The sequence below is a fragment of the Lagopus muta genome, chromosome 6 (assembly GCF_023343835.1).
Source record: "Lagopus muta isolate bLagMut1 chromosome 6, bLagMut1 primary, whole genome shotgun sequence".
In the NCBI taxonomy this organism is placed as follows: Eukaryota; Metazoa; Chordata; class Aves; order Galliformes; family Phasianidae; genus Lagopus; species Lagopus muta.
The window spans coordinates 49,429,875-49,456,965 of NC_064438.1; the positions used below are offsets into that span (position 1 = coordinate 49,429,875).

Consider the following 27,091-nt stretch of genomic DNA (forward strand, 5'->3'; position numbering starts at 1 on the left):
CAAAACTCACTTCACACTAGTTCTGAAACTGAACTTACAAATGCAGCATCAGATAAATTGTTTGCCTGCTTTGTTTCTTTATGGAACAAATCAATAATCAGCAGATTATTGGCTCCATTCCTTCTTGCAGTCCAGAGCAGCTGGACTTACCTTAACATGATCAGTCATGTACTGTGCTCTAGACACCAGCTGCTGTGCCATGGACATAGCTGGCAGGAATGTTGTGACACATAATATGATGCAGTTCATTCTAAGCTGGCGTTAAACATTAAATCATACCAATTATTGCTCAGCATGCTGCTGGAAGTGACAGTCTAGCCTTACCAAATTTAACATTTAAAATTCAGTTTGAACGTTAAGCAATTAAATGAAAAATATATGCTATTCAGCTGTTGATTAATTATTTTGTTGCCTTCCTAAACTATAATAAACAACAAAACTAAATGCTATAGAACCTCTGAGGAGGGAGGAGGAAACAAAGAGCTTTGTACACTGTTAAATGGATCAGAAGAGGAGACATAAGCTTTTTCATGACTTTAAAGCTAAACACCAAGTCATGATTTTCCAATTTGAAACCAGGAGAAATGCTTTGAGTGGGCTTGTTCTGTTTAGAACACTTGTCTGTTTCTCGAAGAGTTTACCAAGAGAATTTGTCAGCCAATTCACCAGAGGGTTAAAGGCCTAAACAACATTAAAACCATACTACGTGAGAACACAAGTTGGCTTGTTATTCCCTACCACCGAACTGCATACCTCCTGATCTTGATGTAGCTGAGCAGGTAGTTTCAGTACTCTTTTGATCACAAACTGGACAAGTCTGGTCAGTAGTAGGTAATGCATAAATGACCCAACAGTTGTCTAACGCGGCAGAGAATCAGAAGTCACATCATTAATTGAAGATATTTGGGTTCTTTTGTGTTTGTTTGAGCTTACAGTAATTTTTTCACACTTCCACTTTTCCTTCTCTAAAGTTCTGAGACAATAAACCGCTGACATTAGTGAAGTTTCACTCCAGAGCAAAATGTCCTAATTTACATCTTCTGTACCAACGTGTCACTCCCACTGCGAGCAGCAGGAAGTTAAGAGAGTTAAGTGAGAATAAGGTCAGTGACCTACAAAAGCAGAGTTGGGTGCATGCATATTTGAAGCAGAATGTCAAGTGAATGTCTCTGCTTCCACGCGGCCCCTACTTTTCCTGTTTAACCTTCCATCCAGCAGTGGTCAGGCAGCATTTGCTATAGTAGAGGACAACAGTTCAAGTACTCAAGGTAATAACCCCACTGCCAAATAGGAAGGCCCTTCATAATAAGCAGCAGAGATCTCTTCCTACACTGCATGCAAACCTTTTTACTACACAAGTATTCAAAAACCTTCACTTAATCCTTATTTTTCATTTCCCCACTAGATTTCAGTCAGATACCCTGCAGGAGTAGAATTAGTTATGCATACCTTTTAAAATGTTGTTTCATGCATTTACATGCATAGTACTTTCCATCTCTAAGACTCAACATCTTCAGGACATCAGAAAACGTTCCCTCTCCTATCTTACAAACTGGTTTATATTCTAAAAACAAAAACACATTGTTTCACTTTACAGTAGAAATTGTTACAACGACCGCATAGTGATCCAGAGTAATTTGCTAAATTCTGACTACTGGAATCTTTTTTTAATAAAAGCTTGTTTGTTTGTTTTTTTCTGTTAGCACAGAAAAAAAACTTCTTTGAGAGGAAATATAAGGAATAACAGAAAACATTTTGCTGCTCATATTACATGAACTTGTGTTCCTGAAATACACTAACAAGGTTCAGGAGTAACCGTGCCTCCTCGCTCAGAGACACGATGCTCTCCACATGGCACTTCTTATCCTTTCTTTCTGCTACAGTGCATTAGCAACTGAGGAATGCATTTATGCTTTGTGTCTTTCAGAAATGTATCATTTTTTTGAAAGGGTACCTTGGCATTCTTTCACTTTTTTCTTTTTTAAAGAAAAGTAATTACTGGTTTTAAAGCTTTTTTCCCCTATCGTCTTCAGTCAAGAGTATCCAAGTAGGCCAAGAATAAGGCTTTACTTAAATATTCTCAGTCTTCTTCTGATCTCCTTCAGAACTGACATTTCTTTCCTCCTTTGTTCTCCTCCAGCATTCTAATCAACTGTTCTCAATCCCACTGACTGGTTCTCTTCACCCACCTTGTCCTCCTGTTTCCCTTTATTTATAGCACCCACAGATTCTACCCTTGATACTTCTTCCATTTATTTTACCTGCACAAAACCCAACTCTGCTAAGCTCTACGCTGCTCTTGCTTTTGAGCTAGATCCAAACCCAGGGAGGCAGAGCAGGAGACCTCCTCTACCCCATTGAGCCCCTCTGGGGAGTCGAGCAGCAGAGGAAGTGCAGAACTCCAAGGAAGTGCAGCTGTCTGCATAAGCTGCCATGACAGCACGGAGCCAGGATGTGCTCTGCGACACTGCCCTCCCAGAAGCCTTCCTAACCTGATGGGAGCACTCCTTCTAAGGCCACTCCTCGATCAGATTCTGTCCTACTGCTTGGATTGGAGGAGAAGGGAATTTACTAGTGTAGATGTGGGTCATTTCATGCCAGTTGCTCTTTGTGGCCAAGAAGATTTCCAGATATGTTTAATTTACAAGTATAAATACAGCCTCACAGCAGAGAAAGCCTGCCAACGAATTTTGCAGAGAGAAAAGTCACTTAGGCAGAGACATTCTAATGCTGTTTTCCAACTAGCAATCAGTTTGTGTTGCCTTCACCTCTTTTCTCCTCCCCAAGCTTCGCACTTGTTAAAAGTCTTCTTACCTTGTGATGCAAGTGCTTACATTTTAATTAGCAGAAACTGTCCCCACGCAACCCCCCCTTTCTCCAAAGAAGCTTCTGGGAGAACTGTCATTTGCTTGTCTTGTTTTTGTCATCTGCTGCTAAGGTTTTCTGATTATCATGCTTCATGCTGTTCCAGTGTAAAAAATATATATATTTCTTTGCCCTGATTTTCTTTAAAACCCAGTCCTCTCCATAAATTCAAACAGTCTTTTAATTTCCTACATTGTTTCCTCCCCTTTTCCCCTTAAACTCACAAATTAGGCCTTCTAATTAGAAAAAGAGAGAAAACAGAGCAATTTAAAACCAATCACACAGTCTAGTGCTCTCTACACAATTATATATGGAACAATTATTAGAAGCAGAAATAGAATTTGAAAACCATTATGGGTAAAGGAGACAATAGCAGAGACTCCAAAGTATGGGTGAGACCATGGGGTTTAGCACGTGTGGCTGTTAGCAGAAACTGGGCAGGCAGTGCTTCAAGCAGGGTGATTTCTAATCTTTCGTGAGCTCTGAGGACCACAAGCAAGAAGCACATGCCCTCCTTAAGTTTTAATTTCCCATTTAAATAGCTAAATATAAAACAGGAGTCATAAGATCAAAGTAGTTAAATCCAACATTTCTAAAGAAGGTTTATCAATAGAGTTTTTGCTAGCAACTGATCTCCACTAAGACACAAACACAATGGCTGTGCTACGTGCTCATACAGCAGCAGAGCCAATTTCCGTGGCAAAAAAATACCCAAGTAGCCATAAAAGTTGAGTTATGTGTTGACCAAGTGAGCCATGAGCGACGCTGGGTGCACCTCTGGGAGAGCAGATTTAAGAGAAGGAAAACCAGCTGAGGAACTGCAGCCGGGAGAGAGGAGGGAGAGAAGCAGCCCTGCTGCCACTAAGGTGAGGCAGGAGGTGCTCCAGGCATGGAGCAGAAGCACCCTGCAGCCCAGGGGAGGCCTATGGTGGAGCAGCGATGGAGTGTTACGGACTGCCTGCATTCCCTGTGCTGCTCCAGGGAAGGAGGGAGAAGAGGGTGGATGGGAGGAAGGTAGTTTTACTTGGCTTCTGGTTCTCACCGCTCTGGTCTGTTAGCAATGGGCAACAAACTGCATTCATTTCCCTATGCTGAGAGTGTTTTGCCCATTATAGCAATTTGTGATTAATACTCAGTCCTTATCTTGACCCTTGAGCACTTTTCCATCACCTTTTCTCTCTCTCTTCCTTTGAAGACAGGAGCGATAAAGCAATTGAAGCAATTATCTGCCCATTAGGTTGAAACCACCACAGGTCTACTTATTTTTACAGTAAAATGCTGCAAGGCATGCAAAAAAAGATTACGTGCAAATAACAAACACTTGAGGAAAAGACTGGAGAGCCATCCTCTCCACCAGTGACAAGAATGACAGCTGAGAATCAGAAATAAAAATTGCATTAGTCAAAATGTTGTTTTTTTGTTGATGCATAAAATTAGCATGTAAACTCTTAACAAAGCAAGTCACTGAAAATGGGAGAGCCTTTCTCCTAGGGAGGAAATGGGAGAGTGATCGCACAACAAGTTATTGTTTAATGAGAAACTGAGAGGAACTCAGACATTATAAGAATAATAGCGTGATTTTACAGATTGAGAAGGAAAACAAATCAGACTTGCAGCATCCCAACAATTTAACACCAATTTTGAAGTCCACAAGCCAAGATTTATGAAGATCCTTAAACATTCACTTCCACATAACCGATTCCTCAAAAGTGACTAGATGGCAACTAGTCTTTAGGGGAACTGTTATGTCACAGCCCAAAATGATGATTGGGCACCTGGTGAAGTGGGTGGCTGGCCCAGGAAGCACAGGTGCAAGAGATTCATCTGTGCTTTCCATGTGACTGGAAGAGGTGGACCCAGGGTCCACACCTCCCTGGGCTCATTTAAGGGCTTTCCTTGGAAGGAAGAATGTCTCCTGGGTGAGGGCTGTCTGTTAAGAAGTGGTCTATAACCAGAGATCTTCATCACCAGCTGGGTAAGTCAACTTTTTCTTGTATGTGATTATAGATATTCTTAATAATGCTTTGCATGGTATTGCAAAGAACTTATCAGCAGCAGTTTCACTGCCTCTAATGACAGACACCATTAAGCAGTAAATTACAGTAACTTCAAGCAAACACTGAAATAGAATAACCAGGTTGAAATATTTCAGTGTTAAGCTATGATGTTTAATACAGCTGCAAAACAAAACTACCAGTGAGTTTAGCTGAATATGTGGTGAAGAGAGACAAGATTTTAAAATTTCCTGAGTGTTTTAAGACTGACTACTTTGAGGATTAAATTAAGTAAATAGTGTTTCTCTTGCTGATATAACATAAAGAATAGAGAAGACCTAATCCCCAATTTTTTTTTTTTTTTTTTTTTTTTTTTTTTTGTGGCATCTGTAGCAATGCAGACGCTAACTAACCTTTCTTTCCTGGCTATTTCAGCATGTGTAGAGTCTAAGAGGCTTCAAATGATTAGAGAAGGCAGACAAGGATTAGGAAAATGGAATAAAATTCCATACAAGTCAACAAAATAAGGACTAGGATACACAAGTTATTTACAAGAATAAGTTTTGGCAACTTGAACTAGTCTAACACCAGAGCTGTGGCCATGAGAATGGCAGAGAAGCAATCCTTCACTAGAAAGGCATTCTGGTGTACAAAAAGCTACAGGAGCCAGAAAGTAAGAGCAATGAAAGTTGTGTGAGTAATAGAATGCAAAGTCTGGGCCCATGTCTCTGTATCTAGAGAGCACAGAAAATCACCTTCAACTTGGAACTGAAGAATCCATTGTGAAGTGACAGAAAAGACAGCACTACAGCAGTCAATAGGGTGGTATAACACCTAAGGCGCATATTCTGTTGAAATGAAGCTGAGGAAGAAAAAGCCATGGTGTTTAGGTGTAGTGTTAAGGCATGTGAGAAGGCAGAAATGAAGACAGCAATGGAAAGCTTGCCCTCGGGCACGGTCAGCAGGCTGTGACACTTGAGGCACTCAGTGACCTGCTGAGAGTGTGGGGCGTGACATGGCATATAGGAAGACCGATGCCAAGCAATGGAAGGCACGGCTTGCAGATCGTGGTAAGAAAGAGGGAACTCGTGATTTCTGCAAAGGCAATTGGAGAGACTGGGAGGCGGGCAGGCCGCTGCTCTGCAGAAACGTTCGTTAGCAGGCTGGGCGTGCAGGAGAACAGCATTATCCAGCAGCAAGACGAGGAAACCTCGGGGCTGCGGCCTCCGGGGCCTCAAAGCACCGCCGCCGCCCCGGCCCCTTAGCAGAGGATGCCGGCGGTGCCGCCTCAAGAGACGCCCGAGCCCGCGCTGCGATTCGCGAGGAGCCTCCCGCCCTCGGGTCGAGCGGATCCCGCCGCCCTCCCCCGCAGCCTCTTACTGTTCATCCTGCGCTCGCCTGCGGGTCCCCGAGCCCCACCGAGCCGTTCCCTCAGCGCGCCATGTTGTATTCCCGTTGCCTTGGCAACCGCGCAGGCTCCGTCCGCCCGCCCCGGGCTTCGGCCTCGCGCAGGCGCAGTGCGAGAGGCGGCCGGCGCTGCCCCGCCCTCTGCGCGTGCGCCTTAGGGCTGAGGAGGCGGGGCGGCGGCTGGGCGCGGGGTTGCTCCGTGTGGCGTTGTGCGCCTCTGTGGGATGATTTTTCTCCTCAGGCGTTCTCCCAGGATGGAGGGAGCCTGTGAGCGGTCTGCGCAGCCCTTGCTTCTAGCTGAAAGGCGTTCCCTGATGCTGAATGCCGCACCTGTAGCTCTGGTTTGTGCCGGGCGCTACTGCGCCTTTGCATCCCAGCATCTATCTTCGATGGCCGCCTGATCCCTAGCGGCTCCCGCCTGCCACTGCAGGCTGTAGAACGCAGCCCGTTACAGGTGTGCGCGCCGCTGGCTCGCAGTGGGTGGGAATGGCATCGCTGAGGGCGCCCGGCTCACACCGAGTCGTACCGAGCGTAGCGCCCGCGCTCCGTTCTTTGGTCGCATCTTCCAACGCAGGTGTTCTGACAAACCCTGAAGGGATGCTCCTGAAATACGAAGCAATTGCTGCTGAAAGGAGCTGCGGGCGGCACAGGCTTGCAAACTGCAAAAAATACACTGAGCGCTCAGTGTTTTCCATGCTTCCTAGGGAGGTGAATCTGTGGCACCTGGGTCTCTGCGCATCCCTCTCCCGTGCTTTCGAGTTGAAAGAACTCTTCATCCGTAATACCACTACAAGGAATTGAACACACTTAGGAGACTGCGGCTAAATCCCTTTAGGGACGGAGGGAGAAGTGATTTACACCACCGGGCCGGTTAGCTCAGTTGGTTAGAGCGTGGTGCTAATAACGCCAAGGTCGCGGGTTCGATCCCCGTACGGGCCAGAGGGTAATACTGTTTTTGTTACGTTTCCCCCCCCCCCACAGTAGTGTTTCGGTTCAAGGCTGCGTGCGCGCTTCTCCCCCTTCCACGTCACGCCGTCGTCGTTTACCTTCGCATGTCGATCAGGTTCCAGAAGCGCCTCCGCAGCTTTTTGCCCCCTCGAGGCCGCCGTCGGTACTGTGCGGCCCCGCCCCGGGGGCGCCATTGGCCCGCGCGCCGCCGATGCCCTGACTGCGCCCCGCGCCTCCGAGAGCCGCCCGGGGGGGTCGATGCGGCTGCCGCCCGCTGACGCCTGCCAAGATGGCGGCTCCAGAGGAGGGGGGCACCGAGGCGCCACCGCGTCCTCCTCCCCCGGCTGAGGGCGAGCCCCCCGGAGCCGCCTGCGGGGAGGTGGCCCTGGGCGCGGCGGCGGCGGAGGAAAGCGGCGGCCTCCCGGCCCCGGCAGAGCTGCGGGCGGTTCCGGAGAAGCCGGCTCGGAGCTCGGCCGCTCAGGAAGGCGGCACCGTCCTCTACGCGCGGGCGGAGGGCGCGGGGCCGAGCGCGGAGGAGCAGCCGCCCTCGCCGTCCCGCCACTCCGCCACGCCTCTGGCCCCCGCGGAGCTGCGGAGGGTGATCGAGAGGGTGAGCAGGGCCCGGGAGCTGCGGGAAGCGTCGCCGCCGCTCCGGGACTGCGGCCCCGAGCCCCCCGCACCGCCGGCAGCCGTCGTGCAGAACGCGGCCCTACAGCTGCGGAGCGTGGCCCAGCGCGTGGCCCTGCAGCGCGGCGCGGCACCGGCGCCCGCCCGCCTCCTCCCGCGGCAGGTAGGGCTCCGAGGAACCGCCTGGCTCTGGGGCGGGAAGGAGGTCTTAGCGCGGCGATGCGGCGGCACGGGCTGCGTGGGGAGGTGGGGGAATCACCGTCCGTGGAGGTGTTCTCCGGGAACCGCGGAGAAGTGGTGCTGAGGAACGTGGTCAGCGGGGACGGGCTGGGGTTGGACTGGGTGGTCTTAAGACATCTCCAATTTTAATGGTTTTTGATCCCAGGGTAAGGCAGGTGGTTGCCTGCTCCCTTGGGGGAGAGGAGCTGGTGGAGATTGGGCAGAGCTAAGGCAGGAACTTGGAAGAGGGGAGAATAGGAAGGAAGGGATAAGAGGAAGCATGAAGTGTGTTGTACTGGTCGTCATAAAGTTTTCTTGAACAGAGCACTTACTGCTGTGTGTTCTGGGTCTGGCGTTCGGCCTGCATCATGTTACAAGCTGTAGTTCTCCTGCATTTGTTTTGGTAAAGGTTACAGATGTGCCTGGATGATAGCAGTGCTGCTGTCCCAGAACCAGCCTGCTTGCAGGAAACAGTGCTGCGGTGTGACCTGGGAGAAGACTTTACATGCTTTAGCTGACAGCAGTTACATTGCTGAACATGCAGGAAAGCCATAGCTTGAAGGAAGAGAATCTGTGCTCTGACATTAAATCAGTGCTTTGATGCTTTGAAATGGAAATTGAATGATGTGTGCTCATTTCTTTATGCCTTCCTTTAAAGGTATATACGTGTCATACTGGTAAATACCATGTTCATCTAACAAATGAGGTATTTGTGTAATCTCAGCTCTTCCTTTTTTCCACAAAAGCAGCTGGAAGCCATTTGTGTTCAAGTTCAGCCAGGACAGATGAAGGAAACAGAAAGGCCAGTGCCATCCTTGGCACCAATCCAGTCCAAAACTGTAATGCTGAGTCAGTCTGTTGGTAGAAATTCTAGCATGCCAGGACTTGGCATTATTAATCCCCAGATAATTAAGATGCAGCCTGTTACAGGACCTGAGCAGCAGCAGCAGCAGCTTTTCCTGCATAGTTCTTCTGAGTCTCCAGTTCAGTTGCTTATGCAGAAACCTTTACCGTCTCATGGATCAGTGCCTGTGAACAAGATTCCTACAAATAAGGTGCTAAACGGACAGAAAACTGCACGTGCCACAGTATCACCTGCGAGGTCTTCAAATATTGCAGCCAGCTCAACAAACACTCTGATGCCATGCCTTGAAAAAAAACAGAAAGATGACAAGCTAAAAAAGTCTTTGAAAGTGAAAACTCGTTCTGGACGGATTTCACGCCCTCCAAAGTACAAGGCTAAAGATTATAAATTCATTAAAATGGAGGATTTGGCTGATAGTCATCAGTCTGATTCCGACGACTACTCTGAGCTGATTATAGAAGATGATGAAGAGGGAAAGGTGAAGGGAAAGGATGCATTGTTCAATTCTTCAAATTATAATCTGAAGCCCAAAATGTTTAAGTGTCAGACTTGTGAAAAGTCCTATATAGGAAAAGGAGGATTAGCAAGACATTATAAACTTAACCCTGGTCATGGACAGCTGGAGTCTGTACCTCAAAAAACACCCTTAAATAAACCTAATGGAAGCATATCTGTGGACAATCTCTGCGGAATAGGAGAGGAAATTATGAGTCCAGTGCATTTGAATTCCATTGCTGTCACTTTAAATAATGAAAACGCACTACCTACCAATTTGGAAGAAACTGCTGGCTCACAGGTTGAACAGGTAAAGTGTGTTACAGCTGTCAGTTTTGTAGAAATCAGAAGGGCAGTTTAATAGCTGCATACTGCAGTCATTCATCTGAGTTCCCACTGACAACAGTGTTTTTTTAAGAATGAAGGTAGAAATTTAAATACATGTGAATTCACTTGTACGTCTTGTTAGTGAAACATACAAGTCAGTACTGCTCAGTAGTATTTACTAATATGCAAACTTAGACACACTGCTGATTAAAATGCTCATAAGAGATGACAGCTCATTTTCTTTGAAATTGCATCAGGAATAGTGTTCCTGCAGAGGCACATAAAACGTTCCCTGCGTGATCGTTACTGGATTTCCAACATACGGTCTGCAGGTCTGCATTAATAGCCTTTTCTTGTCCACTCAGAGAAGAATGCTAACATTGATCGTGCTTTTTGCATGACAGACAGCAAGGCATCAACTACCTTATCAATTTCTGTTACTGAAATAGAGGATTTTCTGTGGTGAAACTTATTTGGAATCAGAGTGGACTGCAACTCTTCCTAGAGCAAGTCTTGGAAGTGAGGCTTAGCTTACCTCTGTGAACTGAGTACTTTCATCTTGACTCTCTGAACTGGAAGCCACCACAGTGGCATTTTTTCTGTGATGTTCTAAGCTTGCCAACTGAAAGCTCCTCTTCCAAGTGAAGTTACCTCCCAACTAACAGTTTGTAGCAATAGCTGATGCCTTTGTTGATGTAGTTGTGTAATCTTTTAGATGTAGCAGCATCCCATTTTTTACTTTTATTGGTAAAACAGAAGTTGTCAGAAATATGAAAATTTGCAGGTCAGAGTTCCAGTGCAGCAAATACAACCCTCATTCCCTGCACTATTCTGTCATCTTTGGAAAAAGAGAGAAGCACAGAATACTGAACTCAGTTGTCTGCATTATTATGTATTTGTTTCCCTGTGCAGCATTCATTTCATGCAAGATGATGGAAAATCTCCTTCAGACTATCTCAGTACTATTACTGACTGCTAGATTGCTGTAGTACCTGCAGTCTTTAGCTGGAAAACCCCATTTCTCAAAGTTTGTACTGTAACTCATTGCTTTAAACTGTTCTTGCTCAGGCAAAGAGGTTTTCTAGAAAGAATATCAGGCTTACCAAAGCTGGTACACGGATAGGTAGAGGAAAACAAATGAGACCTTTGCTTGTATTCAGCCTTGCATTTGTTTAATATCCTATTTATTTTTTGCCCAGACTAAGAATTTCATTATAAAATGATGCTGTACTTAAAGCACCGTTTAAAATTATGAAAAAAGGCTTTTATTTTTTCTTTCATTTAAGACTTGTAAGTCTGCAGAAAGCAGAAACCTGTTGGCAGAACAACAGAATGAAAGCAGTTCAGGACAGCGGGGGCCCATAACAGCAAAAGGACCTGGAAGACCCAGAAGACCGAAGAGACGCGGTCGACCGAGGGTGGGTGGAAGATCCAGGTGTTCTGGGAGGCTTAGCAGACCTGGTCAGTCCCCTTCAAAGTCCCTTAGTGGTGTGTCCACAGAGCGCAATGTATTCAGAAGAAGAGCTAGGTTAAAAGAGGTATGGTTCTCTTCTGCAATTATCTCATAAGTATCTTTTTTCCCCCGTGGTTTTGGTTTTAGTTTTTGAATCGGTGCAAAGATTCGTTTTCAAAAGGATTGACAGCTGGCATTCCTGTTCACTGATAAAAGCCTAAGGCATTTTCTAAGAAGAAAATATTAATAATGGCTTTTAAGGGGAGAAAAAAGGGAAAATGGGAACTCTGTGGAAAGTCTTTTTGACATGTAGATGTACTCTTGCTTTTTTTCTGAAGAATTTCTTCTGAAGAAGTTGCTAGCTACTACTGTGCATCACCTCTGTTCCTTTTCTGAGTTTGCAACGTTTATGGGACTGAGTGTTATCTGTAAACATGGGTAGTAACTGTTTTGAGGTATTTCTCATCTCCTCTTTTGGTGTTACGTTTGCATCTATTCTCTAAGCTGCATAAACATACAGTATGTATATCCTCCCCTCCAGCCTTTTTCCAAAAGGCAAACCTACTTCTAGGCTGCATTTTTTAATAGCGACTGCTTTATGGGACTGAGAGTCTGTCTGCTGTCTGTTTGAAACAGAGAAAGAAATCACTGTAGTGTAAGGTAACTTCGTGTATCCTACAGAAAAGCAGCACTATTTTATTTCTGAATGTGGGCTGCATTACCTTTGTAGGCTACTTTGCTTTAATAAACTCATTATGGCTTTTGACAGCTAATACAACAATGTGATAATGAAGACTTGATGGAGCTGGTTCTCCCACGTCTTACAGAGCTTGTTACAGTGTATGAATTCCTGTTGATGAAGGTGAGATTATCATTTTATCTTTTTAATGTAAATATATTAATTATTTTAGGGAGGCTTTCATTGATATGCAGAAAAAGATTCCATGAGTAATGCATCTGGTTTTTCTAAGCTAGAATTGTGCAGAATGTAGATGTTCTAGATGTCACTTCAGTTTTACACAGGCAAGATGTTGATGGGTCTTATTGAAAGTCTAACTCTGCTGCTTGGTTCAGTGGTGTTTCTGAAAATTCCATAGTCTTGATTTGACTGATAGTATTTTTAAACACTGAACAAAACAAAAGAATTTTCTTTCATGCTATTTGAAATATATAGGGGGAAACAACACATTTCTTCTCTTCCAGGTTGAAAAAGGTTGTCCAGCCAAAGCTTACTTCCCTAATGTGTATAGAGAATTTGAAGAGTTGCATAATATGGTAAAGAAAATGGCTTATGATTACCTCAGTAATTCTGATTTTCTGAGCTGCCAGCAGCCAATTGAAATAAAAGATGCTAAGGTAACAAAATGTTCTCCTTGGAACTGGGATTTTTTTTTTGTCTATTTTTAGATTATTTTTTTTATATTTTCTCTGATAAATTTTTTTTATCCTGGTAAACTTGAACAAAGCATGTTTTCCGATGAGCAAAAGTGGTAGTGTTTAAAAAGTACAATAACCAAGCAAAGAGAAAAAGAAATCCATAATAAAACTACAGTTCTAATATGTGACAACACATATAACTAGAAATATATATTTTATATATATATATATATATAAATAAAAGATGATAACGTCAATTCTAGCAGTGCTGATTTCTGATACCTGTGTATATTTAGAGTACCATGAAGCTGCACATCACTGCAGGGTGTGTTCAGCATTAGAAGTATATTGTGACATTTAGTTAGGAGGGAAGGGGCTGTATTTAAAATGAGCGACCTTGATTTAAAAGGATCCATGGTTTCATTGCAAAATGAGCACAAACTGAATGCTTGTGTGCAGTTCAGTCATACTGGCAAATACAAAAGTTAGAGAATAAATTAATGAAATTACAAACTGCTATTTCAACAACTGCAGATTCATTGTTTATGCAGTTGTGTCTAGAATGACTTTTTTTGTGTGTTATATGGATCTGTTTATCCTTTACATAGTCTGTGTTCCTTCTGATTGGAATAAAACAGATCTCTGTACTTAATGTGTTTTTGTTTTCCCTTCTCTGTTTCCAGTAGCAAAAACACTACTTTCCATATTGCCTCCAACACAATTCCTAATGATGTGTTTGTTAGGGTACCTGTGCACTGAACTTGCAGCCACAATGAGTGAACATACAGAAAACCCAGAGTAGAAGAGGTAGAGAGAGAATGCTGGCTCTTATAATAATCCCAGTTAAGAAGTGAAATCCTGTGTGGGCTGTTAGTAGCAGTTAGTATTTCTTCTTTTTTTAATAAGTCACCATGTTCACTCTATGTACTGAAAAACTTCCTAGATGTACTGCCTGCTCATCTGGCTGTTTTGTAGCCGATTACCACTGATGTTTCTGTTTGCAGTAGTGAAGGTGCACCGAGTAAAAGGATGCTGTTGATGCTGTCAGTCCCAAAATGGAACCTGTTTCTTGTTTTCTTCAGTTTCAACATGCCTTTTTAATATAGAATTTGCTCTTTAGAAGATAACAGCCCAGAGAGGTCGTATCGTAGCATACCTACATAAAGATGAAAAGAGAATGTGGAAAATACATACAAGCTTCTAACAGATCCTTTAAAATAGGAAGACTTAAATGTTGTTGTTTTTTTTTTTTTTTAAGTAATGAAGAGCCTACACAGAGTTCTGTATTAAGCTCTGCTCTTAGTAACCATTCTTGGATTCTATATATAACCAGTGTCTTTGAGTTCACCTGTTAATATTCACTTGGAAATATTCTATTAATCCGGAAGTTAGTAGAAAACATAGCAGGTTAAATACTTAATTGAGCTGTCAGACTGAAATTCTGTCCTTGTAGTTCAGTTTGAAGAAATATATTGAGATTGGAGAGACTAACTGTCACTTATTTTTTCCTGTAACTGTTTGTACAGGTTGCCGAATCTCTAGGAATTACAGAAATAACCTCTGGCGAACAAAAGATGCGCGGTGTAGACTCTTGTTCACAGTGTATAATTAAAATGGTTAGTGAGCAAGTGCCTGTGGAGACACTGGGACAAAAACGGTTAGCTGAGGTATGGAATGCTTCTGTGAAAACTAAAAATGGAACCAGAACAAATTGAAGCTTGTTGAAATAGATACGTTTTTAGAAATCACACTAGTATTATCTGACCTGTATTAAAGTGAGGGTTTGTAAATACTCAAGTGAATATTCTACTGTGGGGTCACAGCAGAGCATGTGAACTAGCAGATTAAAGATGTACTTTGCATTAACGCTCTGTAATACTGGAGACAGAATCTCAAAGGTTAACATGTAATACCACGATACAGAGGAGAATCCTGTTGATGTGGCAGTAAATGGGCCCCATGGTAAGAAGGATCCTCAGATTCTATAACTTCTCTTACCAATAAGATCTTACCTATAGCAGGTTCGGGCACTGGGGAAGCTTTTGCACTAATAATTGGTTGGTAGAGGTGCGTGAAAACAGTTGCTTTCTTTCTAACAAGTCAGTTTACCAGATTTGGTTTCTTGAAATCTGGAGCAGGCTGTGCTCTATTTCATTTTCTTGAAAGTCATATCCTTATGGTCCTTTCCCTCAACTGTTCTATGTAATCTGGAGTTGTTTCTGGTGGCGGACAAACAAGATTAGTACTCTTCCATTTTCTGCCTGTGGTTAGATTAGAGCTGATCTGTTCTTCATTAAGCCAACAATGCTGGACAAGTTGTTCACAGCTGTTTACTGAAGTCAGAGAGAGTTTATGGCAGGTGTCACATAATACAGCTAACCCCAAAACCTAGAGAGAAGCTGTGATATTCACACTAGGCTGGTTTGTTTCTACCAAATATCAAAATCTATCAGTAGTAGTTTGGCAAAGTATGAGAACTGTATTTAAATTCTTTCTGCTCAGGAAGTGCTTACTTCAATGCAAAATCTTGTTTTCAAGGATAGTACTGCTGTGAAGTGCCTAGTTAGCTTGTTTTCTTTTCCAATGTTGTGAGCTGTTATGGTGGCAGCCAGTTAATTATCTCTTGTATTGACAGAGCTCAGGGGAGGAACTGTTGCCATCAGCCAAAAGGACCAAGTTAGAAGATGTAATGGAGAATGTGAATAATGCTTATTCCAGTCAAGATGAAGTGAAAGAAAAGAGTGGAAATTTATGTGCACTCTTTGAAAAAGATGGTAACCTCTTCATGTTTTCCAATTCTGTTGTGTTCACGGAGGAGCTGAACGAATCTTTGTTCTTCAAACTACTGTGGTTTTTGTCCTAAGGTTTCATTTCTCAGCTTGCTTCCCAGGTTCTTCAAAAGCAGCTTTTTTACTGGGAAGTCCTCACTGACAAGAGGGGAAGTTAAGAATGATGCACAGCACAGCAGTAGCTCAATTCTAAATGCACAATAATGTGTACATGGATATTACTGCAGCACTGGGAGAATAGTACTTTCTTCTGCCGTGTGCTTCCTGCCCGCTTCCTGTCTGCAGTGTCCCTTAGAGTGGTGACAGTGCACAACCTTTGTGTTAGCAGTGGGAGAGCAGTAGAAGAGGAGCAGTGTGTATGTCCTTCTTGCTGCCTGAGTGGACTGCAGGGGTGGAATCATCTGAGCTTTGTGGACCTGGGGGAGGGGAAGAACTGGAGGTTATCCTGTATCCCAAGGGAGGTGCAGGAGCTAATGACTGGCACTAAGACAGTATTTTTTGTGATGGTCTTTGGGCACATGTCCTTTTTTTTTCTCCCTTCTTTGTCTTTACTCCTCTGGCTCCTCAGGTTGGCAGGCAAACAGTGGGTTAGAGAAGAAAGCGAGATTGTTGCCACCTGTAATCTCCCCACACTCCATTGGTCTTTAATCTGAAAGCATTTCACTATTCAGAGGCATTGTGTTTACTGTCTTGAAGGATTCCAGCCCTTACCCATCTCTAGTAAACTGTGTACCGCTTCCATCTCTTTGCTTTGTACCTATCTTTTTGATGTTGCTATGAGCTGCTTTTCTTTTGCTCTTTGTGTGTCTTTGTTAGTGGTTGCTTTCTCGTTTGTTTTTGTGTTGTTACCCGCTCCCCCATTCCACTTCACCCCCCCAGTTTAATTTTGTTTCTCTGAAAGGCTCTCTGCATGACAGTGCTTATTTCTCCTTATCATACAGTTTTCTTCTGAGCTATGAGGTTGTGGGTTAGGTTGTTTTTGTTTTAAAAGAATCCTGTTTCACTTGCACAGGCTGGTAGGCTTCTGTTAGTTTGCAGTACAAAAAGTTAAAATAATCCTTTTAGAGTTGTTAGGTTTCCTTTTTTGTGCCATGATATCTTCCATAACAAAAATTACCTTTGTTCCTTTTGATCTTCAGTTATAAAAACAGGCAGCTCAATCTCCTGCTACTTAGCCGTTATTGTTCAGCTCCCTGCTGTGCTTGAGAGCCCTTAGTCCAAGTCATACAAGTGGCACAACAAACTAAATTCCTGTTGTTTTGCCCTTTCTGTCTCAGGCTGAGTGTGGTCCTGAATCTGCTAAGACAACTCATTAGCTACACACTAATTTGACTTCTCTGAATCTTCAAAAGCTTGACTTGTCAACAGAATTTTAATCAAAGTTTTAAAGCTTCAGTCAGTTTATTAATGCTTATGAGGATGAGCAACTGACAACCTTGCGCCATGTTCTTTATGGCGTAATGTTACTGGCTGTATGCCAGATGGGGAAAAAAGATAAATCTGACTTTCACCCCAGGCTGTCTTCAAGATTAACAGGAAAAAATGCTACTTCTATTTAAGGCTCTTTCGTATTGAAATACACAATAATATTTCACTATCCAAAAAATACCTTGAGTATTGTTATGCTGGCCCCCTCACCCCAAAGTGCTCTGAAACTGTATAGAAAATGCTTCAGGCTTGCTAATTTGAGAGAGGAAAGCAGTCTAGCATTTCCTCCAAAATTATCACTGAAAAAATAATATTTTGGACAAGTAGTGTTAGACTACCCAACAAAACTATATTTCTTCCAACTTTTCAGGTCTTAATCCATTAAATGGAGAAATCCTGCTTCCAGAAGACAGACATGTCACTTGCTGCACAACTGGAAGCATATTACCTGCAGAGGAGGAACATAATTTACTTGTTGATTCAGAAGTTAGAATCAATGCTGAAAATTCAGGTACCTTCTCTCAGACTGTGGAAACGAGGATAGAGTATTCCCAACCTGTAGATGGGCAGGGACCAGGTATTTCGGCTGACACATCTTTGCTACATACTGAAATTGTACTGCCTGTAGAAGCGGGAGGTGCACCAGAATTAGCTGAAGTACATTTGGTGAGTCAAAACACAGCGGGAGGACTGTCAGCTGCTGAACCCTGCAACTCTGTCTCAGAGCATGCAGTGGGCATTCGGAGCACTGACTTGGCAGTGAGTGAGGAAAATGGTCTCAGTCAAAAATGTCAGACACCGCAAGAAGAAAACCAGAATTTTGCTCTGAAAGGACAATCTGAACAACTTCATGACGCTGGTATGGCTGAGATGCAGGAAATGGAAAAAGCTTTTTCAACACATGTGCCAATAAATTATCCACACGGTGCTCAGGCTGAGTTGCACCAGAATCCTGTCCAGGAAACCACCCTGTCTGCTGGTGTGAACCATGACTGCGCTTATAATAACATGAGTGAATTTTCTTGTGGGACAGAGGAACAACACGAACTGGAGAATGCAGTTACTGTAGATCAAACTGTAGCTTTTGAGATTACTGGTGAGAGCCATGACTTCTTGACTCAGGGACATGAACAGATTTTTATTCAGACTTCTGATGGGCTTATTTTGTCTCATCCCAATGCTGCTGTTTTGTCTCAGGCAGAAGGTATTGTTATTGTAACTGATTCTGATGGTACTACAATGCACATCCGCACACCTGACGGGATACCTTTGGAAACTGTGGAAGCACTACTGGCAATGGAAGCAGATGGCCAAAGCGAAGATGTTCTGCTCTCACAGAGTGAATTGGAGCCATAAATCAGAATACTACACAGTCTTTCTTCTGGGAAAGACCGACTATATAAAATGTATATTTTTCTAATGTGAATAGTGAGATAACTGAAATTTAACTTATTTGTAAACTGTTTCTATGCCCTATACTTTTTATAACTTATGTTTATAAAAATCTAAAACAATTGCAACCAAAAATTCTGAAATTAACATTGTTCTCCTTGCTTTATATGTTGGGGGGGGTGGGTAGAAAGTGGAAATCTGGCAATCCTAAAGCTGTTGCACTATTCCCGTTTGTCACACAATTCCTTTTCTCTCTAGCCATCTAAAAATGCAGTAAGTTGTACTGCTTTTTGGCAGTGATGTGCTGTGTACTGGCAAACTGTGTATGGGTAAAATAAAAGCTATCTGAAAGTATGCATTTTCTGTGCTGTTGAGATTACAAGAAGACTGCTGTTTTGCACTTTCTTAAAGCTAGGTTGAATACATCAGCATCTAGATTTGGCATGCACAGCTCCGCCTGGAAAAATGGGGGTTTCAAATACAATCCATGCTTGTGCACTCCAGGAACAATGTGACAGCCCAACTGATCTTTATTTAAATAGCATTAGGCTGTGTATGCACTGAGTTAGAGACAAAAATAGCCTCACACAAGAATTGATTTGTACTGAACTACTGGCAATGTATTCAAGTATTCTCGCTAATGTTTCCTAATGGTCAGCTGTGCATTCAACACTTACTGCTACTTGGACAGAAATGGGAAGGTTCAAAACTACTGAACTTCTTTAACAGGATAACAAATCCTTTTTACCTTTTAGGGCCTGGTGGTCTCTTTTAATTCTTAGATTTGTATTATCTTTTTCCTAGATTTATATCTTTTTTTCCTCCATCTCATAAATTCTAAGTTTTGGCCTTCCCAGTTACTCTACACTGCTCTGTACTGTTTAATCATAATAAAAATTTAGCCCTGACTGTAATTCCTGTTTCTCTACGCAGAGATTAAAAGTTCTCCTGTTATTTATTACCTTCTGCTATCTTGTGTGGTAGTGAAGTGGCATTTAATGCTTGGATGATATTTTGGTGGATGCTTTCTTGCAGCTTGTTCTCCAAGCCACTGACTTTTCTTTTAAAAAGCTTATCTGGTAAAAAGGATTAACCCTAAATGACCATTATCTGAATTTTATTTGTAAACTCTTGCAGATGTTAATGAAAACTGATAAGATACACTATATTTGTTGCCTCATTGAAACTACTGAGATAATTGGACAAATCAGCTAAAAGCACCTATTATGTGCAGAACTGTTCTTAAATCAAATATTCATAGTAATTAAGGAAAAACATACTAACATGGAATCCAAATGAGTGAGACAATTTAGAGATTAAACTGTCTGCCCTATAATATTGCATTTATTTATTTGCTTGAACAGAAGGTCAAATTATGATTAGGCAGAACACTGCACTTGTAGGGTTGTGGAAGATGCCATTATGTGCTTGTAAGATCCTGTCTGCTTCTTAAGTTTATGGAGGGTTTTTTGGTTTCGTTTTTGTGATGCTATTTTGTTTGATTTGTTGTTTTCTTTTTCAGGAGGTAATAATGGTCGTTGCCTTACAAAGGAGGTAATGAAGATACCATGCAAAGTGCAGTTCTGTCAGCCTTTCCAAGACTTTGATAGCAGTAAGCAATTCCTTCTTACTCCTCTTCCATACTGTCTGTCTAATAACTACATCTGAGGGCTCAAATGTAACGATGAACTTTATATAAAAGCATCTCTGCAGTGATGATTTGGCAGCAGTCTTCTGTCCTATAGCAACTAAAGAGCAAAGGGATTCACAAACATTAAGTCTCCTTCCTGAAGAGCTTAGTTCTCAGAAATAAGAACAAACTACAATTTCCACCTGTGCAGAAAATGACTTGTTTTCATACCCTATTGATCTGCTCATGGTAGGAAATAAAACGTACCTATGCACATCTTAAAAGAGCAATTCTGTAAATGAACCCACTTTGTTTCTTTGCAAAATATTTTCCAAGTATGAAAGTGTTTCCATAGTGACAAGGATCTGGCCCTACTCAGATAAATTAAGGTGGCTGTTCAGCTGCTGCATAGGACACTTGCAAAGAAAAACAGTAAAAATTAGCAAAGCTCTCCCTGATTGATTGCATTCTCGAGGTACAGTAGAATTTCTTTTTGGACACTAGAAAGTTGGGCTAAGAATAGTTCACTATGAAGCTGTCAGAAACAACCTCTGTTGAACACAGAACAACACTCTTCTGATTCATGTGTGTCCATTTGGTTGCTGCAGGCAACATTTACATTTCCCTTACCAAGCCTATGAGGTTTCAGCTTGGAACTAGCTAAGCAAATCACCCTGTTTTTCCTATCACAAATCTGTGCCAGAATCGCTCTCTGTTAATGAGGTTTTTCTCATATCAAACCACAGCTGCTATAGCCATTTCTTAGCAGCATGCACTTCACATTATTTTTAGTTCAAATAGTTGGTTTCAGGGAGAAATCAAGGGCAAACATCTTTCAGAGCACAGCAATGATTCAGCAGCACCTAGGAATGCTATTTATCGGTGTGAAACGGAAGACCTAAAGCAACATTTCATATAAGGAGCAGGTCATATGTGCAATCAGTAAGAGGGAGGAATTTGGATTATTAATCTTAAGTAAGAAAGAAGGCCTAAATTCACAAAATATCAGGGGTTGAATTAGAATAAAGAATGATGGAACAGCTGCAGAGTTTCCAAGTTGTAATACACTTTGCTGAAAAGTGCTAATTTGCAAGAACAGCCAACAGTTATTAAAGGCTTGGTAAGTGTCACAGCTTTTGTGTGCCACCCAGGTCTGATGCAGTGGTATGCAAAGGGATTATTATGTCTTTAGGAATGAAAGCAAATAAGGGTATTGAATTCCTTTTAGCATTTAGCTTTTGTGGTAACTGTTCTTCCCAAACATACTCTCTACTCTCTTTTTCCAAGAAAGGCAGAAAGCAGCACAAAAAAAGGAAAGCAAGAATTTGAGCTGCCAGTGCTTGTTAGAAAAAGAACACTGGCCATGTTAACAACAACAACAAAATAAAAAGCACCACCAAACACATCAAGCAGCAGTGAATTTCTATGGTAAGAGCAACAATGTAGATATTTTAGAACATCAAGACTTGGAAAGTAGTTAATCGTTTGTTCCAGGTATCTATGTGCATTGAATCTCCTCCCTGAGACCACTACAGAAGTGCTCATCTCTCATTATGGAGCACTTGTACCATGAAGCATCTAAACAACCTCCTACCCATAGCCTCTGTCATATGCTTAGAGAGGATTAAAGCAACCAAAACCAGATTGTCTGTGACGAAAAGATATCAGCTGAGACAAAGTAATAAATACAAAAAATATTTTTAATAAGTTTTACAAAAACTTAATTTACTTGGTGAGCCTCGTCCATTTGTCATTTCAGTTTCATGTAAGCATCATGAGAAGCAAGTCGAGCAACATTTGAAATTCTAGCACTGTCTGTGCCCTGTTTCCAGAAGCATGCCTTCAAGCAGTAGTTTGCTGCTGTTGTCAAGGTAAGGCTGGTATAACCATGATGATAAATAGACCATCATCAGATCCTGGTTAGCAGAATGAGCAATTTCTTGTACGATTGTTTGCTTGAGTTGTAGTTCCTTCTTGTACATTTCAGAGAGCTTCAGAGAAACCTCATCTGAAATGGATTGAAAAAACCAAGCCCACTGATGGTAAGAGATCAGCAGTTTGCTTAGTGCTGAATTACACCCGTACTATCGATCACTAAAAGAACAGAAGCTGTTCCCCACATTTAAACATCTTATTTCTTATACAGTCAATAATGTTGTATACTGGAGCATAAAATGCTGAATAGTTTAGTCAGTTTCTGGACATACTTTTAAAACACTAGTGATTTTGATACGAATCCCCTTTTAATTCTAGAACAAGCAGTGGTATTGGTTTTCAGGGCAGTTGTTATAGCCATTCTCTTAAATAACTGAAATGTTATTTAAGATTTTGCAATGCTATCTTAATGTAGGAACTTCAGATCTCAGTCATCACTGATTTTATCTAATCCAAAGAATGTCCTCACATGCTGTCAAGCCCTTCAGCAATGTATGATTGCCAATAAGAAACACCAATAGTGAAGAATAACGGGGAAACAGGACAACTGACCAAACCTGAAGTGCATAATGTAAAAGCTAATATTGTTACTAGTTACATTGGTAATATATATAGTGGCTTTAAAATACATTTATATAATCATCTATTTGATTGGTTTTTTAAAAAAAAATTGCCACATAAATTTACTGTAAAGAGAGACTGATTTTTGTTTCTCACTTAATCTGAACTATTGCTACTTTAAGAGGATTTATTCTTCCCAAAGAGAAGAGCATCACTAAATGATTCAGTCACAATGACTGTTTTGACAGCAGTTGGTTGTCATCATCATTCTTAACCTTTGAAGTTGACAAACTAGTATGTAAGATTCCCACTGGCTTGTGGTAGTGAAATAAGAAGCAGGGCTTTCACAAGGCATGACTTTCACTGCACAGAGAAGCCAGCTGGTTTGCATGCAGTTAGGCTTCTCTACACTAGAATAGCAGTTAGGAAACTACCTTTTGCAACCAAGTGAATCCAAAGAAGATTGATAGTAACAGAAGACAGAAACAACATTCTTTACTTATCTGGACTGATACTGTGATAAGAGCTACTTTTCTTTGTTTGCCTGAGAATTAACTGAGGAGTATCTCATTCTTTGCATTCAAGGATTTTATTTCGGTGTCATGTAACAGGTCTGTCTGTAGCCAACAGCTTAACATTACCAAACTGCAAAATTGTCTCTCTCTACAAAAGATGTGGCTGTTGCAGCTTGGGCACTGGAAGCTGCTGACAAGCTCAGTTCTAAGCTATAATTGTTGCATGTCAGACAATGCTTGGCAATTCATACAAGCAGTCATCAGCAGTAATCCTAAACCAAGGAATGCACTCGTGTGTTTATTGATTAGTCAATTATAAAGAAGACTGATTCACATACTTTCTCTCTCCAAGGGAGGATAAACAGATATCAAAGGGTGTATTTTCCAGTCCTATGTTGGATGACTTCAATGACAGAGTGCATTTATCTAAAACGATCAATAATTTACTTACAGAAGTACGCTGTGGGCCATGTGTGAAACAGGGGTGCTGTGCAACTGCCAGCTCCATGGTGGAACTTCTCCAAATCACAGATTCCTTTGGTAGTTGAAGAGAGCTTTTCCATTTTCAGCTGTATTTTTGTCTGAAAACAATGAATGCATAAAACTAATGAGTATCTCAGGAACATTAAGTCACTGTAGTCTTCAGCATTTTTTAAACACTTTCTGAAGACTCTATTTAGTCTCAGCATTTCTAACTCACTTTTTTTTAAATTCCAATTAGGAATCAAAGCTGGAACTTACATACAGAATTAATGAAATACCCTAAAATTTCAGATGCTGCAGATAATTACCGATTCTGATTTTGCATAAAAAGGAAAACACCCAGATTACTTTGCTTCTTCCCACAGAATGCAATCTGAAGAAAATCTGAGTGCTCCTGCTTATTCTAAATACTGGTCTGGTAGCCTGTTTGTACAAAAAGCCTATCTATTATCTTTTTAATGATCCTTCAAAACGGCTAAAGGCTGTAAAAGTCACGTTTTTCACCAAAAATTTTACATCTCAGTACTGAGCAAAAACTGAAGTGTCTGAAGTGTGAAACTGAAATGTGACATTAATTCCTGGCAATGTATCCAGAAAGAAGGTGGGCAGAATAATAATGATCTTTCTCTACTCCTTATAGAAAGAATGAGCTCTGCACAGAAAGTACTGGTAGGCAGACTGAAAGTGTAACTGCATAATGTCTGAGCAAAGATAGCTGCAACGGATATCACGGCAGATAAAGCACTACTCTGTGCTTTAAGTTGGTGTTTACTCTGTTCTAAACAGAGGGGATATTTGGGATAAGAAAACAGACATCAAGTGCATTTTTAGAATGGGTTATTATATGACTTGTTTTCAGAGGATCACACTATAAATAACATTATAAGTGGGGAGTTAATTTTAAGCAGAAGGTAGATATAAAAACAACTTTCCAATCTATCAAGCAATCAAACAAATGGAGCATGCTAGATTTATATTATTAAGGTTTGAAGGCAATGAAGCATGAATAAAAATCCCCGATTTTATGCTTACAACAGATACTTAACATCATGTGCTTATGTTGTACTTGAAAACTGTTGATACTACTTTTAAGACTGAAAAGTGAATATTACCATTTTTTTTAAGGTCTCCAGTAACTCTGTGCAGCAATTGTCCAGTTCTTCGTTGTATTTTGGAGATGGCTTTTCAGATTCTGTGGTACTGTTGTCACAGGTTACCTCCAGTTTGTTATCTTGAAATCTGAAGCAGAAATGTAAGTCAAGGTTTACTCAAGCTGTGCAGACTTATAGTCCATGTGATCTGGTCCCGCAGAATCTCTCAGAGGTTGTTCATGAGAATTTCTATATAAAACCAGAAAGGAACATAGCTAACCATATCAGCAATTAAGGCTGGTTTCTCTGCCTTACAGTCTGTGCTCAAAAACACCCCAAAACACTCACAAATGTTAAGATAACACCTTTTCCTACTTTACCTTGTCTCTGACAGGGGAGAATGTATGCCAGGCTTCAACTGGCCCAGCCAACAGCCTGGTACCTCCCCACAGTCACTTTCACTGACAGTTTGCCATAAGATTTAACTGCAAACCAGAGCAGCTACTGAGCAGGCACATGTCCTGTCTTGCTGACTCTCCCACTTCTCTTGCTTTACTTTCCTGTAAACGTTGACAGAGCAGAGGGAGGTGCTAGAGAGAGAAAGCAACATCTGAGACCTTTACAGCAAAATATTCCTGAGCCTGTCTGTTAGAACTCTATCAAACAAACCCTGTTCACCTGTCAGACTTCAGAAGCTACTTCTCAAAACCCTGATTGTTGGAAGGTTTTTCTTCACAGCATGATGACAAAATTCTACCAAAATCATTTTACTGTTTTGTTTTGTTTTTCCCCAAACCATCACTGTTATAACTTCTTCTGACCATATAAAACACAGATTTATTTTTCTTAAAATCTGCTGAACACTTGACTAAAGTAAAATTTGGTAATATTGGCGTCAGTGTCAATATATACAAGAGTAAAGAAACACTTGCATCTCTGTCACAAATCTCTGTGTAGGCACAGATTTGTAGGACTTGGTTCTAATTTTGTACATTCCATAAGTATTTTAAATAGCCATTATGCTTGGGTATGTGTAATAAACATTTTTTGTTTCTTGCAAATGCCCCTACCTTAAGAGATTATTTTAGCATTTACGAGACATTTACATCTTATTTGAATGTTTTATGGAACCAAAAAAATGCAGCTTCTGAGTTAAGAATTCACTCATCCTCTCAGACTTGTTCTATCACCAGTCTCCAAAAAATTTTGTAGTGAAGAAAACAGATTAATTTCTCAGTAAGGCAATCCTCATGCTGTCTTTACTTGTATATGTTACCAGCATACTTACTGCTCACTGATCTTCATGTTGACTATTTTGTTGGCAGTAGAAAATCCATTGTCATTCAGTCTCTCCCATTTCATCATCAAGTTATGCCAGTCTGCCGCATTATCTTTAATTTTTCTTGCACTGACAGATAAAACAGGTCTTCTTGGAGTACCATCAGCAGGGCTTTTTGCTATGTAAGAAAAAAATGAGAAGTTCACTGAAAACATATGGAAATAAATCAGTGTGGCTGAGACGAGGGAAAGGTTTTTTATAGTAAGGGTGCCCCATCCCTGGGAACATTCAAGGTCAGGCTGGAGGGGCTCTGAGCACCTGGTGGAGCTGTGGGTGTCCCTGTTCAGTGCAGGGGGTTGGACTGGATGGCTTTTAAGCGTCTCTTCCAACTCAAACGATTTTGTGATTCAGCGAAAACGCAATTTACGTTAACCATATTAGTTACATTCCTCACCTATCAGTTTTGTTACTACTTACACGAATTAAAAGCATATTCCTGCGATACTTTAGCACGGACAACGTGACCCCTATCTCTGACCACAGAGCGTCTCAGCGCGCCTCCCCGCAGCCCCCCGTTGTCCCCCTGCTCTGCCATCCCGCTCCAAATCCAGGCAGGTGGCGCCCAGCGGCGGGCTGCAGGACCGGCCCGCTCCCTCCTTCCCTCACTCACCCGCCATAGCGGCGCCCGCGGAAGTGCGCTCACGTCCGGCCCCGCCCAGGCCCGGCCCCGCCGAGCGGCTCAGGCAGCGGGGCCGCCGCCGGTGCCTCGGGGCCCGAGCGGAGCAGCGTCCCCTCCTTCCGGTCCGTCTCTCCTCCCGCCCCGCCGGCAGCTGTGACCGCTCCCGGCTCCTGAGCAGGTGAGCGCTACCGCGTCTCCGTGCGGCCTCTGCCTCGGCGGTTTGCCGCCGTGGTGGAGCGGCCAACGGCTCTGGTGCGGCCGGCGGAGCTTCCCCGCCTCCTTCCTCTACTCGTGGAGAGGGACGCGGGCGAGCGCCTGACGGAAGCCTGCTTCCAGGCGGGAAGGCTGCGGTGGGCGCGGGCGGCGGCGCCGGGCGGGCGTTGTGCGCGGGGCGACTGAGGGGATCCGGGCCGCGGCGGGCGCTTCCTCCGCAGCTTTGCAGGGCTGAGGGGAGCTCGGGGCGCGGCGCAGCGAGGGTCGGAGGAGAAAGTTCGCCCCGAGAGCGTGCTGTGCTCCCGTGTGTGCGGGCAGCAGCGCGGATCGGCCTTTTCGCAGCCCCTGTCACCCAGCGTTGTTTCTTGTTTGTGTTCCCCACCCCCCCCGCCTTCTGAAGAAACGCCAGAAATGCAGCGTTTCGTGGGTAGCTCAGAGCCGTGCGTGCGTAATTCGGTGATTGCTACCTGAAAACGTGAGTTCTGAAACAAAAAGCGTTTGTGGCTGGCAGCACGTGTC

General features: G+C 42.6%; 4 protein-coding genes and 1 non-coding gene across 11 annotated transcripts in view; 3 read left to right on the top strand and 2 right to left on the bottom strand.

Moving 5' to 3' along the window:
- The window catches only part of MOK (MOK protein kinase), a 32,511-nt gene extending 25,138 nt beyond the window's left edge, over positions 1-7,373 (bottom strand). The window contains 2 exon segments of the mRNA XM_048949682.1: positions 1,450-1,564; positions 6,240-7,373. Of these exon segments, the coding sequence (XP_048805639.1) occupies positions 1,450-1,564; positions 6,240-6,246 (122 nt within the window). The 5' untranslated portion in view covers positions 6,247-7,373.
- ZNF839 (zinc finger protein 839) lies at positions 1,558-19,677 on the top strand. 5 transcript variants are annotated; one of them, XM_048949673.1, is made up of 8 exons: positions 1,558-4,840; positions 8,807-9,730; positions 11,034-11,285; positions 11,970-12,062; positions 12,404-12,556; positions 14,104-14,244; positions 15,213-15,351; positions 17,165-19,673. In XM_048949673.1, the coding sequence occupies exons 2-8, from the start codon at positions 8,846-8,848 to the stop codon at positions 18,148-18,150; spliced, it is 2,649 nt and encodes an 882-aa protein (XP_048805630.1). In that variant the 5' UTR covers positions 1,558-4,840; positions 8,807-8,845; the 3' UTR covers positions 18,151-19,673. The 5 variants fall into 5 exon arrangements, with proteins under 5 accessions (XP_048805630.1, XP_048805631.1, XP_048805629.1 ...); XM_048949674.1 differs by having other exon boundaries at positions 8,810-9,730; XM_048949672.1 differs by lacking the exon at positions 1,558-4,840 and adding an exon at positions 7,405-8,004 and having other exon boundaries at positions 11,034-11,165; positions 17,165-19,677.
- TRNAI-AAU (transfer RNA isoleucine (anticodon AAU)) lies at positions 7,132-7,205 on the top strand. The gene has a single exon. It is a non-coding gene; the product is annotated as a tRNA-Ile (tRNA).
- On the bottom strand, positions 12,563-26,449 carry LOC125695367 (cyclin dependent kinase 2 interacting protein). 3 transcript variants are annotated; one of them, XM_048949681.1, is made up of 5 exons: positions 26,158-26,290; positions 25,690-25,858; positions 24,423-24,549; positions 23,279-23,408; positions 12,563-13,733 (listed from the first exon to the last, which is right to left on the bottom strand). In XM_048949681.1, the coding sequence occupies exons 1-5, from the start codon at positions 26,273-26,275 to the stop codon at positions 13,675-13,677; spliced, it is 603 nt and encodes a 200-aa protein (XP_048805638.1). In that variant the 5' UTR covers positions 26,276-26,290; the 3' UTR covers positions 12,563-13,674. The 3 variants fall into 3 exon arrangements, with proteins under 3 accessions (XP_048805638.1, XP_048805637.1, XP_048805635.1); XM_048949680.1 differs by lacking the exons at positions 12,563-13,733; positions 26,158-26,290 and adding exons at positions 21,496-21,824; positions 26,351-26,449; XM_048949678.1 differs by lacking the exon at positions 12,563-13,733 and adding an exon at positions 21,496-21,824.
- Positions 26,423-27,091, top strand: part of TECPR2 (tectonin beta-propeller repeat containing 2) — a 40,120-nt gene continuing 39,451 nt past the window's right edge. The window contains exon 1 of the mRNA XM_048949667.1: positions 26,423-26,537. The gene's annotated coding sequence lies outside the window, so the exon portion shown is untranslated. The remainder of the gene's footprint in view (positions 26,538-27,091) is intronic.

Coding starts and splice junctions, on each gene's coding strand:
- ZNF839 (XM_048949670.1), top strand. CDS start 7,504: ATGGCGGCTCCAGAGGAGGGGGGCACCGAGGCGCCACCGCGTCCTCCT. Junction 12,557..14,103: donor TTGAAATAAAAGATGCTAAG/GTAACAAAATGT, acceptor CTGTTTGTACAG/GTTGCCGAATCTCTAGGAAT. Junction 15,352..17,164: donor TGCACTCTTTGAAAAAGATG/GTAACCTCTTCA, acceptor CCAACTTTTCAG/GTCTTAATCCATTAAATGGA.
- LOC125695367 (XM_048949678.1), bottom strand. CDS start 26,275: ATGGCAGAGCAGGGGGACAACGGGGGGCTGCGGGGAGGCGCGCTGAGA. Junction 25,859..26,157: donor GGAATATGCTTTTAATTCGT/GTAAGTAGTAAC, acceptor TTTCTTACATAG/CAAAAAGCCCTGCTGATGGT. Junction 21,825..23,278: donor ATGGCCCACAGCGTACTTCT/GTAAGTAAATTA, acceptor AATCCATTTCAG/ATGAGGTTTCTCTGAAGCTC.